Genomic DNA, 15,893 nt, shown 5'->3' on the forward strand with positions numbered 1-15,893 from the left:
TTGTTCCTGAGCGTGGAGAGTTTCCAAAAGACCTAATTAGCAACTCACTGCAAACATTTCTTTGCATTAGCTAATGATCCGGCTACACTTGTAAGCAAACAGTACCAACATATCTAATCAATGCAGAAAAACCAACAGAATGCTTATTAAACATCTGGATGTATTTTTCTAGTTAGACTTAGAACAAAATGAAAACATATGCAGGTTCCTTTGATCTGTGCTTCAACAAAGAAATTGTTGATAAAAAAGCATACTGGCCAGTCAATGTGTCATTTTCATAAAGTCTGGTCATTTCTCTTCAGATGTTCCCAATTTAATTTTGTTGGTTTCCTGCAATCTCTAATTTTACCATATTGTGCGAAACCACAAGAGATTCTTTGGATTTGATTTTATTTGAGGTTTTACTGCTGCATGATTTGCTACTGATTTTTTTTCCTACTTAGTCTGGAAGAATTTTTTTAACAGCAGGAGACTGAGGGAAGGTAACATAGAGATGTTCTTCTGGAACTTTTCAAAAATTCCTGTGCATAAGGAAAATTATTAATTTGAAAAAAAAGTTGAAATCATAAAAAATGTAAAGAACAGTTATTAACTGTAAGATAGTGAATTATGAGAAATTTAATTCTTTTAACTTTCTCACATCATTTGATTTTATAAATAAGGTAGAATCTTAAAAACAAATACTCCTTTTGCATTTCATCATAACAATTATAATCCCAACAATATTGCACTACTGTATTACATGTACTGTATGACTCAGGCACTTTTATTTTTGGCTCCTAGCTGTACTGTTTGCACATTGCAAACAAATATTTAAACACATGTACTTTCTTTTTCTGACTAAAAATCCAATGAACTCTTAAATCCAGAATTTTAAAAGCATAAAATCTATTGAATTTTATAATTGTCCTTTTTACATATTTTTTCTCACTGCATTATGGGTTGGAGAAGAGTGAAATAAATTACAAATTTTAGAAAGAGTTTTCTTCTGCTTTAGCAAAGTCCTAATAATTGACATCATTTGGCATTTTATTATATTGCCACTTTGTGTGAATTTTAAAAAAATTGAAAACATATATTCATATTGCTTGTAACCAATAATGTTAACTGAAAATGAAAAAAAAAACAACAACCCATAAACATCTAAGGTGCAAACTGAATGTCATTTCCCTAACAGAGCAAGATGCTATATCTGAAACCTAACATTATATTAAAACTACATTTTGAGCCTGATCCTGATTTGTTTGTTCACCGAAAACTCCCACTGACTTCAATATGAGTATTGGTACATAATCAAAACAGAATTAGGCCCTTATGCTGTTTGAAGTAAGAACATTACATTAATATGCTCATAGTGGGAAAATTAACAGACTTCAGACAGAAGAGTAGAAATTATGATTAATCGGAAAGATTTCTGGTATATTAATATTGAAGGCAGCCTCTGCAAATTGTATGTTTATTTAAAACATAAGACTAATGCAGCTTGATTGTTTAAACACCATTAGTTTTAATTCAGTTAAAGAATTTAGTAGTATAAGTATTACAGCATAACAATCTAGGAGAATATATTACCTTGAATGGGATACAGCTTTCTATAGGCTTATCCACTTATCCAAATTTTGCTCTTGTTGCACTGGTTTAAGTATTAAGGAACATCATAGACTCCAATTAAATTCAGGTTACATTTACATAGGTGTACCCAAGAACAGATTTTGGTTCCCTTCCATCAACCCTGGTATTCAACGGTAAGTTAAATATGTGAAAGAGTTTATTTATTTATTTATTTATTTACTTACTTATTTTATACATATAGCAGCTTTCATTAAAAAAAAAAATCAAACCCCAAATAGTTCTACTTCTGGTTTTACTGCTCTTCCATACTGATTTTGATAGAAGAGGCTCAGAATACCCTTAAGTCTCTTCTCCTAGCATCTCAATAGGTCAGAAAGCACTTGTTAAAAGGTATGAGGAAAACAGAGAGCTGTATTTGTTAAAACATGCCCTGAAAAATTTAAATATGGTAAATAAAGATCACAAGACATTTCAACTTTCATGTAGGTGAGCAATTAAAAAATCCACTTCTGTTCTTGTTCCAGAATACACTGTTGTTTTAATGCTTTATCTGTTTTTATCTCATTAACAACTTGTTCCAGCAGGTTAAGCATAGTATTAACCAAAACTGGATAAGAAAGTGTTATGTTGTCTCAGGTTCCATAACTACCAGGTGCACCCATAGCATATATAATAATGGTTTGTATTTTATAGCACTTTGCATCTGGGGAATCTAGAGTGCTTTATAAGCATGAATTAATTAAGCTTCTTAATGCCTGTGTGAGGTAGCTAAATATGCTAATACTTATTTTTATATGGATAAACCAATACACAGAGAGGTGAACTGACTTGCCCAAGATAATGCAGAAAACCATTGGCAGAGTTGGGCATAGAACTCTCAGAAATTCTGACTCCCAGTCCTGTGCATGGACTACAAGACAAATTTACAGTCTGGTGCCACAATCACTGCCTTCTACTGAAAAGCAAACCTTTGTTGACTGCCCCTAGGAAACGGTGAAAGAAGAAAATATACCTCCTTTCTTATGAGATTGCACTCAATTTCAAAACCATGAGGAGTGCAAAATTCATCTGGTGTTTTGCAAAATACTCGCAGGTAATGAGAGTTTGCTTTGTTTTTTGTCCTTCCCACCCCCACCTTTTGTCATTTTTATTGTAGGTAAAACTGGTAATAATGCAGTTAAATAAATAACACTGAGAATTGAATAAAGCCATAAATTGCTCTTGTTTAGAGATTTCACTCCTGTTGAATTTTAGCCATAATCAGTTCTATTTTAAATTACATAGTGAAATTTAATACAATTATGAATAAATCACATAAACGTTTAAAGGGAAGTTTAATCGTAGGGTGAGAAAATGTTTACTATAAAATTACTCCTTTTATGTTCCAGTGACTCCCTATGATATTTTAGGACTTCTCCTTTAGGTAAAATATATTACCTGAATAAGTATATTAACGTTTATTAAAGCATTATTTTAAATTATTTTAAAGCATTAAATTTAAATTATTTATTAAAGTATTATTTTAAAGCTACTAGTACCTAATGCTTGATTATTAAATTCTGTTATGAATAAGATGGTTGTTACTGGAGGATGTGTTCTGAAGATGTTTACATCCCATTGTGGGCTGTGTCAGTATTTGGCAGGGCAGTAGCCATACATGGAGCATGTGGAATTTATTTGACCCCAATCTACTTCAAATAGACCAAAAACTGTTTATAATATTGGAAGTTTCTGACTACTTAACTCCAGTGGAACCCTCTTGGAAAAAGTCAGTTTTACCCAATGGACAATTTCAGTTCTGTCTGAAGGTCATTGTAACTAAATTGCAGTTTGTGCATTACAATGCATTAGATCAAGTTGAGACTTTCATCTTACTTTACTATATTTTCTCTCAGCGGGAGTAGAGTATAAGCAGGTGCCACAGTTTGTGCACCTGTGTGTATGTAACCTATAAATTAAATGTGTATGCATGCCAAATTTGTCCCTCAGAATTAGAAAGTAAACTCTGGGATCAAAAATCATAGGCCCAAATGTGCTTTCAATTTACAGCAATGAACAGCACTAAGTTCTTTTGGATAAAAACCTGAGGAAAACAGAGCAGAACGGGACCTGATTTTCATTTGATGTGATTTCGATATTGTTTTGGATGGGCTATATATCTGTATTATAACAACAACTTCCCATGAAGTGAGCTGTAGCTCACGAAAGCTTATGCTCAAACAAATTTGTTAGTCTCTAAGGTGCCACAAGTCCTCCTTTTCTTTTTTCTTTTCTTTTTTTTTTTTCCAGATACAGACTAACACGGCTGCTACTCTGAAACATAAAGTCTCTGTGTGTAACATAGTGGGCCACTAGTAAATGTTATGGGTAAATCGTCTTTCCCTACAAACCCCATTTTGTCATGTTCATAATTTTCTGAAAAATTCTCTTTTGGGCTTCAGTTTTCCACGGTGGGTCTGGTCGCGGAGATGAATTATTCTAAGAAAAATGTAATCCCGATAGATATGTGAACACTAACCTCAAAGCCTGGCGCGTAGCGCTCCACCCCTCCCCAGCTCGTGTGTTTAATCAGGGGACTGTGTGTCCGTGTAACTGCAGCTTGTCCTGCTCTATGGTAGGATGCAGTATTTCTCTCTCCGTGTTACTTTCACAGATCGAGACTAGAGAAAGGGGAGAGGGCAAAGTGGAGGAATAAACCAGATCCCAGCAATACACGCCTCCCTTCCTTCCCTTTCCCTCCTCCTCCTTTTTCGCTGCCCCCCCCCCCGCCCACGTTACTTTGATTGACACTTCAGCCTCTCCCCTCTCCTTCCCACCGACCTTCCCGTTCTCCCGGCCTCTCTGAGTGTTCCACGGTCTCCTATTGGTCCGCTCGGAAGAGTCCTGTAGCTCCGCCAGGAGAGCGGGAGGGACCAGAGGCTTGTCCCATTGGGCAGTGGAGAGGGGCACATCAGCACCCCACGTTGGCTCGTGAGCAGGCGATTGGCCAGGGATCCCCTCCTCCTCTCGAGTGGGCGGGGCCGGGTGGCGGGTTAGCTAGAGGAGTGTGAAACCGCGTGTTAATGTAACCGGCGCGGGCGGATACCCTGTGTCCCGTTTGTAGCGAGCCTGCTAGCGCCGCGCTCCCCGGCCCGTGCCCCGCGAAGCGTGCATACTGCGCACTCTTGGCCACGGAGGGGCGGCTGTAATTGCGGGGCTGCAAAGGAGCAAATTTCCCCCCAGCCGCCGTTCTCTGGATGGGTCACCTCGGGGCGCTGGAGAGAACTTTGTCCCGGCCGTGAGCGGGGCGAGGCGGAGGCGGAGGCGGAGGCGCCGGCTCGGGAGAGCCCAGGATGCTGCTGCGCGCGGCGCTTGCGGGGCGCTGGTGAGAGTCGCTGCTCGCCGATGCGCGCCCGGCCGGAGGAGGCTGTAGTGGCGGTGGGGCGCGGAGGAGCTGCCCTTTGATTAGTCCCGCCGGCGGGGTGGGTGGCTTGGGAGCAGGGGAGTGGGTGTTGGTGCCTCTCTTCGCAACGGCCCGAGGAGTCTCCGCGGTGCGTGGTTCCTCTTCCCCGCGCTGCACGTGCCGCTGGAGCCGGCCCCCGCTACTCTGCGACCGGCCCCTTCGCCAACGCCCGGGAGCAGCGCGGCGCTCGCTGGGGACTTTCTCTGGCGCCCCCATCTTCTGAGTGTCCCGCCGGTGCCAGCCCGCCCGCGCCCCGGCCTGGATTTCCCCTGCGGGCAGGAGCTGTGGGGAGAGGAGTCGCCTCCGCTCGGAGTTTCCGGTCTTACAATTGCACAAGTTACGCGCCTGCGAAAGGGGATTATTTACTCCGCAGACAGAAGCAGCGGCCGGAGGAGGAGGAGGAGGAGGTCGGACAGCGAGGGGGGCAGCCACCCCCCGCCTTGCACCACCCCCGCCCAGCGGGGCCGCGGGGCCTGGGGACCGGCTGGGGCCGACGCGCCCAGGGAGCCGACACCTGCCGGTGACTTTTCAGAAAGCGGCGGGGGCGCGTGGCTGGCCGAGCCCCCAGCCCTACAACAACAAAGGAGGCGGCGGGAGGAGGATGCCGCGGCCGGGCCGCTGAGCGGCGGCGTCTGCCCGCGGGGGCTGCTCGGGGCTCGGGATCTAAAGTTGGGGACTGAGTGGAGAATTGAGCTACACAGGAGCAAAGCGGCGGCCAGAGCCATGTTCCCCCAGAGCCGGCACCCTGTAAGTAACCCCCGGGCCGGGCTACCCTCCCGGCCTGCCCTGCAGGAGCGCTATGGCAGAGGGGATCCCCGCTGCCCTTTGCCCTGCTGCGTGAGTGGCCCCTGCCTGCCCAGCCAGCCTCTCTCGCTGCCTGGAGGGCTTCGCTCTCCAGCCCTCGCTGTCCTGCGGGCCCCAGGGCTTCCTGCCCCAAGAGCGACAGACCCGCAACAGGCCACGGGGCAACTTCTTGGCTCTCCTGCCCCCTCCCGGGGGGGCTCCCCGTGTGTCTCTTTCCCGGACCGTGGACCCTGCCTGTGTACTGGGGGAGGGGCTCCTTCTCCCTCTTGCCCCTTTGTTTTAATATGTAATTTATTTGCATGTAAATGACAATGGCGGGCCGGGACACTCCTTCGCCTCGCCGCCAGGTTGGCTCCTTCCCCCTTCTTTAGTTGCGGCCAAATAAACTCTGGCTGGAGCAGAGACAGGATATGTGCTGCCCCCCTTCCTCCGCACGTGATTTTACTGCAGGGAGGAGTTAGCACCGACTAGTTTCCCTGGTATGGTGGTGACAAGTGTAAAGGGCTGGGGGTGGATCCTGTTGCCCATCTCTGTGGAGTTATATCCTAGGGTGGAGTGAAAACAAACTTTTTTTTTTTTTTTTTTTTTTTTTTTTTTTTTTTGGGAGAGGGGTGGTGAGTAGTAATGACCCGGTGGAGGGATGAGTTGGGTCCCCAAGTCTCTTCCCCCTTTCCCTAGCGTTCTCCTATTGTACCCTGTGCTGGAATTAAGCTTCCTCTCTTTCCTGGGGTGCAATGTTTGAGTGTGGGACCCATTGCTGTTGGAGGTGCCCCAGTTGGAGTGTAGGGTGGCATGGTGCTGGGGAATGGTTCCTAACAAGTGAGCTGTGCAGACAGTGGAATAAGTAACTTATTTTTCATGCCTATCCTAGGGCCTTGCCCACTGTTTTTTATTTAAACGTTTTTTTCTTTTCTTGTGCCTGCTCTTTCCTCTGCTGGCCTTCCTAGACACCGCACCAGGCTGCAGGCCAGCCTTTTAAATTTACTATTCCAGAGTCTCTGGATCGGATCAAAGAGGAGTTTCAGTTCCTCCAAGCTCAGTATCACAGGTGGGTGCAGCATGCTTTGTTCATAACCAATTCTTCCTGCACCATAGGCCTCAGGCACATACTGCGTTTGAGGATTCAGGCTAGTGCACAACGTGTTGTTCAGTGGGGTGTGTTTCTTTTTTCTTGTCTCCACTTTCGCTGGTGGGAGAAGTGGTGTTTTATATCCGTGTCCAGATGGTGGCGTGTGGAGTCGCAGTTAAGCCCTGTCATTCACTCCTTCTTTTCTTTCCTTGCCATTGTTTTCGCAGCCTGTTTTGCTGCTGTTCAGATGAACTTTTTTCTGTGTGTTTTTAGAGCTTCACAATAACTGTCAATATTTGTTCTTGGGAATTTTGTAACTGGCTGTGTTCAGAACAGCAGGTCAATGGGTGCCTTTGTCCTCATGTTCCTGCATTCCAGTACCAAAGCACTGTTGAAATAAGCTTTTAATAAGAGCTAGAAGTTCAGTAGGAAGCAGTGGAGTCTAGTGGTGAAAATGAGAGTGACTGAGTTTGGGACTAGTAGGTTCTAAGCCCAGCTTGGTCACTTAATACTCTGTTTGTGACCATCTGTAAAATATTCAGGGTGGGAGTGTGAAATTTAACTCTTTGGTAGGATCCTTAAATGCAAAACCTACATAAGTGCAGAGTATTCTGAGAGAATATCCACCCTAACTCTGTAGCAGAAAATGTTACGATTAGTTCTCATGTAGTGTGTTTGCACTTTTTCGTTTACAATATTAATGCAAAAATATAAAAATGAAAATAAACAGTATTGAAAGAGCAAATAAGGATTTTAAAAAAGCATACAAGTAGTTTAATGTGCTGCCACAGATAAGTGAATTTCATTGGTGTGGTAGATTTGAGTTATGGTTGCTATGCCATCCTTGAAGCTGGTAACTGTGTTGCTAGTTCTTGTGCTTATTGCTGAGGTCTCTGCGGATATCAAGGGTGTATTTTCTCCCTCATTGCATAGACAGTACTTTTGGCATTAACAGGGAATGTGTCCCTTGGTGTAAAAAAGAAAAGGAGTACTTGTGGCACCTTAGAGACTAATAAATTTATTTGAGCATAAGCTTTCATGAGCTACAGCTCACTTCCTCGGATGCAACTCAGCTGTAGCTCACGAAAGCTTATGCTCAAATAAATTTGTTAGTCTCTAAGGTGCCACAAGTACTCTTTTTCTTTTTTGCGAATACAGACTAACACGGCTGCTATCTGAAACCTGTCTCTTGGTGTGTAGCTGTATCCTGTGGCTGAGCAGAGATGAATAGAAGGCTCCATGTACAAATTTCCTTCTTTTTGAAGTTTGGATTGGGCCTTCATGATGTTGTATCTAGTGTTTTTCTATACAGATAAAACCCAATTTATCAAGGCTTCTGGGGCTTATTTTTGATAGCTCTTATATTTAAAAATCGCAAAAGTTAAACTGTGTACTGTTACATATAAAAAAGATGAGCATGCACAGCAACCACTTTGATAGATATTTACTATTTTCTTTAATTTAAAAAAAAATCAGTTACCAGTCCATATTACAAAAACGGTATTTAATATATTTTTTTTTTAATTAGAGCTGTTGGAGTAGTAAGGGTACAGGTTATTTGAAACTACAGTTCCTTCACTTTATTTTTGTTATCATAAGTATATAAAAAGAAAAGGCATATCAAATTCTAAATAATGCTCAAAGGCTATACATCTTCAAGGCTTTGGCAAAATAGTTAAGCACAAAATCAGGAGACTTCTTGGAGTAAAGATTTAGAACTAAAATGCAGGTGAGTCTTCTACTGTGGTTATGTTGTTGAACTCTGGTACACTAACTCCTAGTCACCTAGAAAGATCTTTTTACTTCATATTTAAACTGTAGTGAATTCAGGCAATACCATAGTCTGGGGGTTGTGACAATTTTTGATGTTCACCCTAAGCATAGTGTGTTGATATTAAAGCCTTACTTAGTATGTATTTAAAATGAGACTGATCTGATTTGCTGGATGCTATGTACTCTTTATATTCATATTCAGTTTTCCTGTTATACCAGGCTAAAGTTTATGGTATCTACATTGAAGGGAAAGGACTAATAAGCTATCAAAGTGAAAATAGGACAGGTAGATGTCAAAACAACTGTCATAACATTTACATTAAAGTGTCTGTTTTATTTCTGTAGCCTTAAATTGGAATGTGAGAAACTGGCAAGTGAAAAGACAGAAATGCAGAGGCATTATGTGATGGTAAGTATAAAAGATTTGTTTTTCCTTTTTGTTTATTACAGCAAATATTTTCTACAGCTTTACTATCGTATGCTGGTTTTAAATTGCACTTTCCTTTATTTGCAGTATTATGAAATGTCCTATGGATTAAACATTGAAATGCATAAACAGGTAAGATGTTCATCTAAGTTCATAACTACTAAATTTATAGTCCAACTTGTAATGTGTTTAGGGTACTAAAACGCAGCTTTTGGATTTATATTTGAATTAGTGCACTTTGTCAGAAAGAGTGGATTGATTCATAGTTGTGACTAGTAAACATCGTTCACACACCTAATATAAAATGACGGGACAAATAAGGTCTGCAGAACAGAATGGTTGTGTTGCTGCTGGTTCTGAAAGATGTGGATAAATATATAGGAAATGGCTTGTCTCTGTAAACAAAGACACTTAAGTTAAATGGTTAAATGGTTTATAAGGAAATAGATTTTTTGGTACAGCCCTAGATCTGTTGAATCAGTCAGTCTCTTATGCGTCTGCAGCATATGTTGATAGTTGCTGAAAACCTAGGAATTTAAAAGTATGAAAAGATTAGTGACTTGAAAAATTCTTATGACTGAGTTTGCAAGTTCCCATAAAATTCACACTTATGGCCACTATAATGGTGAATAAAAAGAGGTATTGAACTGGAACAAGGCACTAAGGACCTCATAAGAGAAGAAAAGCTAAATGATTGCTCAGCCCAGAGGACCCTCAATTGAGTACTCATTGTCTGCCAAAGAAAGCATTAATGGTAGGGTGTAAGTATTCTGTAGATATGCTGACATTCACTTTTTCATTAAGATGCTAGTACAATAAGTCTTTCAGAAATCGATGGCCTCTTAAAAAAATTATCATTAGATGAAGTTGCACAGTTGGACACATTTCAAAGTGCAACAATACAATTCTTTCTTGATGTATATGTGCTATTTCATCTAAAACTCTTGTTTCATTAAATTAAAGAGCATGGCTGACCGGCTGGGGCACAGCAAAGAAATTGATTAGTTCAGGTTTCAGATCTTCAGTACATTCAAAGACTTTCATTAAGCAAGTATATTTCAGAGCTGAATTCTGTTTTTGTAACTCTGAACTCTTTGATATTTTTTCTTAAAACGTATCATGCCCTGAAAAATATCAAATTTGGTAATGTGGAGTTAGATGTGTAGCTTTACATGCTCCATTTAGAGTTGTATTTTGTTTAAATTTGAAATATTGACTAATACAGAAATATGACAACTTTGTTTTGAGATAACAATGAATTTTGTAGGGAGAAGATTTCTGCTACTGTTTGTGATGCTCAGATTAGATCTAGAGCTGAATCTTTATTTTTTTTCTTTTGCAACTTAGATTTGGAACCTTGTCAGTTTTTTACTTCAGGCAACTACTTTGAGCTCAATGGAAAAAACTCCTTTTCTTCAAATAACATAATGGTGTATTGTGACTTGCTGATAAGTTATGATAAAATTAATATCTAAAGGCAAACCTCCTCTGCTACAAGTATTGTATAAACTTATAATAGGATCAAAAGTTCTTGTAACTATCCTGTAGATGGATTTAAAATAATGGAACAGTTGATGAGAACATACATTTAGTGTATAAATGCACTAAAAATGTAAACCTTTGTCACTCTAAAGTTAAGTCCACAAAATCAAGGAACCTCAGAGCTCATATTTCCACATTGACCACAGCTTCTGTGTATTGTCAGGCTGTAATGATTACATATAAATGGTGTGTAATGTTTGTTTGCTGTGGTGATATAGCATAGAAACTTTTAAAATAAATGAAATAATGTATTATAACCTGCAATAGTCCAGCTGTGAAAGGCAGTATGTTTTGGGTGTGCCTAATATTGTGATTTTTAATGTCTGTTTTTGTTTAATCATAATGTAAGGGATGAAAGAACAAACTTCTGGGGAAGTGCATGGCAATCCAAAAAATGAAAATTGACAAGAAAATAAGCTGCTTTAGAGTTAGTGGGTTCTCGTGTCTTCCATATACAATCTTCCACTTGAGTGCAGAATCTTTCTTTAAAGCAGGGGTTCTCAAACTGGGGGTCGGGACCCCTCAGGAGGTTGTGAGGTTATTACATGGGGGGGTCACGAGCTGTCAGCCTCCATTTCGAACTCTGCTTTGCCTCCAGCATCTATAGTGGTGTTAAAAATATTTTAAAAAGTGTTTTTAATTTATAAGGGCTGGGGGTCACACTCAGAGGCTTGCTATGTGAGGTCACCAGTACAAAAGTTTGAGAACCACTGCTTTAAAGCCTCAGATTCAGAACTAAACTACAGAGGTGCAAAATAGCACTGTTACAGTTCAGTATAAATTGTCTTAAATTGAAAAACATCCTTCTAAATTTCAAATACTATGGAGGCATTTGGTAGATAATAATCATAATTCTTATTAAAACTGGTGACGTCTAGTCCCTAGGGTGTAGCCAGCCTTAAATTGATGCTTTTTGCTGGCTGATCACCAGCATGGCCTAAGTGCTCATTATGTTGTAGAGAGGGCCTTTGGAGCTCTCATTACGTTTGACAGGAATTCTCTCTAGGGGGAAACTGGGCATTAGCTAGACTCCTGACAGGCTGAAATTATTCCTGCTTTATGGCTTATAACCAAATGCTAGCAAGGCATCAGGGGACACAAGAAATTGTCATTTCTGACAACATCTTTGTTACAGAAAAATGCAGTGATGGGGAAACTTTCCATTGAACAAGCTTTAATGTTCTGAAGGCCTGTCTCCTGTGTAGATGTTACCCTTGCTCTGTGTGAAGCCCTTCAGAGTGTTGGTCTGATGTATTTTTTTTATACTACTTCAGTGGCACTTCACCAGCTGCACCAGTGTTAAAATAAGTCACCCAAATAAAAAGTGATGTAATTATAGCATGCCTTCTCATGTAAAAGCTGGTGTGTTGCACAGATATTATGTGTTAATGTTGTATCAACAATTCCATTATCTTTAATTCAGGAGTTTATAACAAATTGGCTGGAATAAATTCACAAGGGCTTGAATGTTGGTATAAACAGCCCTTTAAAAAGTAAATAATCCATTCTAAAATGTACTGCATTAAAAGAATGCTTAAGTTAGAAAGTGATGCACGCAAGTCAGGAAATGGCAAAGTTAAGGTTGCCACCACAGCCTTTACTCTGCCCCATGTACATATGTATTACAGTAGTTTTTAATTACATATGCCTTTCCCAGGACTTCTGCCTTACTTTAACGTTGGAGCACGGACAGGGCTTAGTGAGCAGTGTCTATCAAATATGTTTATCCTCACTGTTCAGTTTGTAGCTTCCTTTCTTGTTTTTGGCATGAACTAGCTTTGGTACACTTATATTAGACTCCTTATATTGTTTGTTATAGGTTTTTATGCTGTTTTATAGGTATCCACATTAAAATAAATAGAAATGAAGGAACACAAAACAAAATTTAATAAATCAAAACAAAAAGAACTCCTATAGAATTGTTCTCAACTAGTGTTTGGATGTGTGTAGCAGAGGTGAGATGATGATCAGGATATATTGACTTCAATAGCATGTAGATTTTATACCCTTTAGGACATTACATTCCAATGATGGGGAGACATTTTGGTTTTTTTTGGTTTGTTTTTTTTTTAATCTTAACTTTCATTCTCAATTCTTTCCTATTGTGACATCCATGGCCAGCAATGGATGCACTGCAGCTGCTGGCGCCGAGGCATACTGTCTGTCGGGTGTTAATAGCTATATTATACTTGAAGGGCTGCTGTCATCGGGTATTAGAGCAATGTCTCTTTATTTTCATCAGCCATGTCTGTCGTCTTCTGGAATAAGTCGGGAGATAAAGCTTCCTGTGTGTTTAATGTCCAAATTGTTTAGGTGTAAGATTAGCTTTTGTTCAGTGGCAGGCAGCCAAAGAGAGAGCCATCACTTTTGAAGCCACTGACAAAGTTATATAAACTACTACAGTGTGTGGTGAGTTTCTGCCATCCTAAAATTGACAAGTGGGTCTCTGAGTTGTGATCTTTGACCTGCCTTCAGGCAAATGTGTCTTTCTACTTTCTTTGGCTTGTTGCCTTTCTTCTTGCAAAATAATAAAACCCTTAACTGCATATACACTAACCAATAGTACAAGAGTTAAATGTCCACTTAGGTCAGTCTGTCATGTGAAATCACTTTTTTATTCAAGACCCAAGTCTTTTACTATCTCGTTAGAACATCACAATCTCCAGGAGTGGTTTAAATAGAGGAGAATTAAGAGGTTTACTTGGCTGTCTGCAGCTCTTTAATAGGATGGTGATATTGTTGAAAAGGTTTTAAAGATAAATTTAATTTTTTGCCTTTTTTTCTTAATTACATTTTAATTATTGGAGTCAATAATTTTATGAATTTTTCCTAAAGATTTTGATGCTGTGTAATGACGACATTAAGTGGCTTTAACTATTGGAAATTTAAGGTGCACAGAATCTGTTTGTGTCTTAAAGGAAACATCAAGATAGGATCATAATTTTCTTCCCCTCTCAAAATGTCATTTACTTTACAAATATGATTAATATATAAAAGAACCATCAATATTTCTAAATGAGCGCAGTCATCATTGTATACCTAATCTGAGCTCTGGGTACTAGAAAGCTGAGAGGATTGGTAATGAGACAGAACGTTTCACCTCTTGGTCATTGGCTTGCCCAGGTCAATGATGTAGTTACTACCAGCTGTCAGTTATTCAGTGGACTGTGCTAAATGAACTGGTAGTCTTCATCCGTTTCTAAGTAGGTAGCTTGCCACTTTGTCAGACACTATTACTGCAGTCCTTTTAACTAGTGTCAGCAGTTGGACCAGATTTAAACACAAGTTAAACAAATGGGTACTTTATTATTATTATTATTATTATTATTATTACTATTATTATTCTTTAGATAACTTTAGCACCAAGGAATCGTGGACCAGGACCCCATGGCACTTGGCGCTGTACAAACATGAAACAAACAGATGGTCCCTGTCCGAGAGGTTACAGTTTAAATACAGACACAGCCTGTGGGAATTGGAATACTGTACGGAGTTAACAATGTGATGGTAGCAAGCTTTCCATGGGGCTTGTCTCCCTTATCCGTAGTGCATTTGGAAGCAGAAGAAACCGAAAATTGTTTTTGTTTTCAAGTTGGTGTCCCTTTAAAAAATGAGCCATTTGATTTTCAATCGTATGTGTGCTGTAACTTCAATTTTCATAGCTGACAATTCAGGGAAAAAATTGATTTTAGACAATGTTTTAAGAATTCAGCAATCCATCTGTTAGTAAAAGAGAAACTTTTATTTATTTTTTTAAAAAAGAACACCTAAGCAAACTTCAAGAAAATGTAGCAAGCCTTCATTGACACACACAGAACTAATCACAGCTTTACCTGTACTTTGATTCATCAATTTCCTTTCAAACTTAAGTAAACTGGTGTTAATAACTAAATTGTAAAACAAAATTTTTAGGACGGATATGCCTGTGTTCTATCCTGGAATGTGGCCTGTACTTTTCTGGTTTCAGAGTAGCAGTCGTGTTAGTCTGTATTCGCAAAAAGAAAAGGAGGACTTTTGGCACCTTAGAGACTAACAAATTTATTTGACCATAAGCTTTCGTGAGCTTTCTCCCCACTGTATTTTCCACTGATTGCATCCGATGAAGTGAGCTGTAGCTCACAAAAGCTTATGCTCAAATAAATTTGTTAGTCTCTAAGGTGCCACAAGTACTCCTTTGCTTTGTACTTTTCTGGGAGGTGTTTCAAAACAAAACATCTTTGGCACAGTTGCAATTAAGCTGCTAAAGATATTGGGCTGCAAACTGAGTTTCTTCCCAACTGATGATTTTGTTCCTCTTGCAGCTTTTTGATGTCTTGGATAAACAGTCGGTCAAAGTAACTTACAAGTAAGGTGACCAGTCAGTGTATTGACAAGAATAGACACAATAGAAAACTGCATTAGGAGGCAAGCCATTGGGATTTGCAGTAAATATATTACAGAACACAAGTGAATTGCCGATACTGCTTGTTTAGCAGTTTGCAAGGGCAATGGCAGTATGGATTTTTGAATTAGAAGGGAAGGACTGTTCTTTCTCTGTGCCGGAACATCTAGTTGATGGCTGAGGAGAAAATTGATTTAGAAAACAAAATGCTGCTGCCTCTATTTGTGCCATTTGAAAAGCTTCTATGGATTAGTGAGTGAAAACAAAGAGACAGCTTTCAGTTTAGGAGAAGGGGAGCAGAATGGGTCTGTTTTGTTTAGCTGCATCTTGATCAGGTATTAAGCACATGAGATGGAAAAAACCCAGCTATTGTGAGGTCAAGATAAGGAAAGGGCATCTATAACTGAAGCTTTGGGTTTTACACAATCTGCTTAAGTCCGTCTAGTTCTAAAATTGTTTTAGAAGTGCTTATCTTCTGATAAACCCAATCGTTGTACTCTGCCCTATAGTAGATCCCGTTAAGGTTTTATTTTTAGCTTAATTAAAAGAAATGATGGAAATTAGTTAGCTTGGGTAGTTCTGTAAAATAGAATATGAAAGATTTCAGGTATTCTCCATGTGGTAAACTGTTTGCAATACTGCCGCTCTTGCTCATGGAGTCTTATGTCTGCAGTAGCTTAAGACAACATTCACATGCGTGACCTATTGATATCAGTGTAGAAGCATGTGGATTTTAATAGATTCAAAATCAATGCTAAACTGAAAGAGATTTAACTCTTGTTTAAAGGAACATGGCCAGTGTAAATATTTCACTTAACTTCTTTCTTGGTACCATTAACAATGCCCTAAAATCTTTGTTTAAATGTTGTTAAATTTGCAACAC

The 15,893-nt window shown here is 39.8% G+C and overlaps 1 protein-coding gene across 4 annotated transcripts in view; it reads left to right on the top strand.

The window, feature by feature from the left end:
• Positions 1 to 607: 607 nt before the first annotated feature.
• Positions 608 to 15,893, top strand: part of TLE1 (TLE family member 1, transcriptional corepressor) — a 99,567-nt gene continuing 84,281 nt past the window's right edge. For 2 of the 4 annotated variants that reach the window (XM_038402103.2, XM_038402104.2), the window contains exons 1-4: positions 608 to 5,761; positions 6,766 to 6,866; positions 9,006 to 9,069; positions 9,175 to 9,219. In XM_038402103.2, coding sequence (XP_038258031.1) covers positions 5,738 to 5,761; positions 6,766 to 6,866; positions 9,006 to 9,069; positions 9,175 to 9,219 — 234 coding nt within the window. In that variant the 5' untranslated portion in view covers positions 608 to 5,737. Of the gene's footprint in view, positions 5,762 to 6,278; positions 6,298 to 6,765; positions 6,867 to 9,005; positions 9,070 to 9,174; positions 9,220 to 15,893 lie in introns of those variants that run through there. The other 2 variants (XM_043514378.1, XM_043514379.1) reach the window with 2 other exon arrangements.

Source organism: Dermochelys coriacea, chromosome 5, assembly GCF_009764565.3.
Source record: "Dermochelys coriacea isolate rDerCor1 chromosome 5, rDerCor1.pri.v4, whole genome shotgun sequence".
NCBI classification, from domain to species: Eukaryota; Metazoa; Chordata; order Testudines; family Dermochelyidae; genus Dermochelys; species Dermochelys coriacea.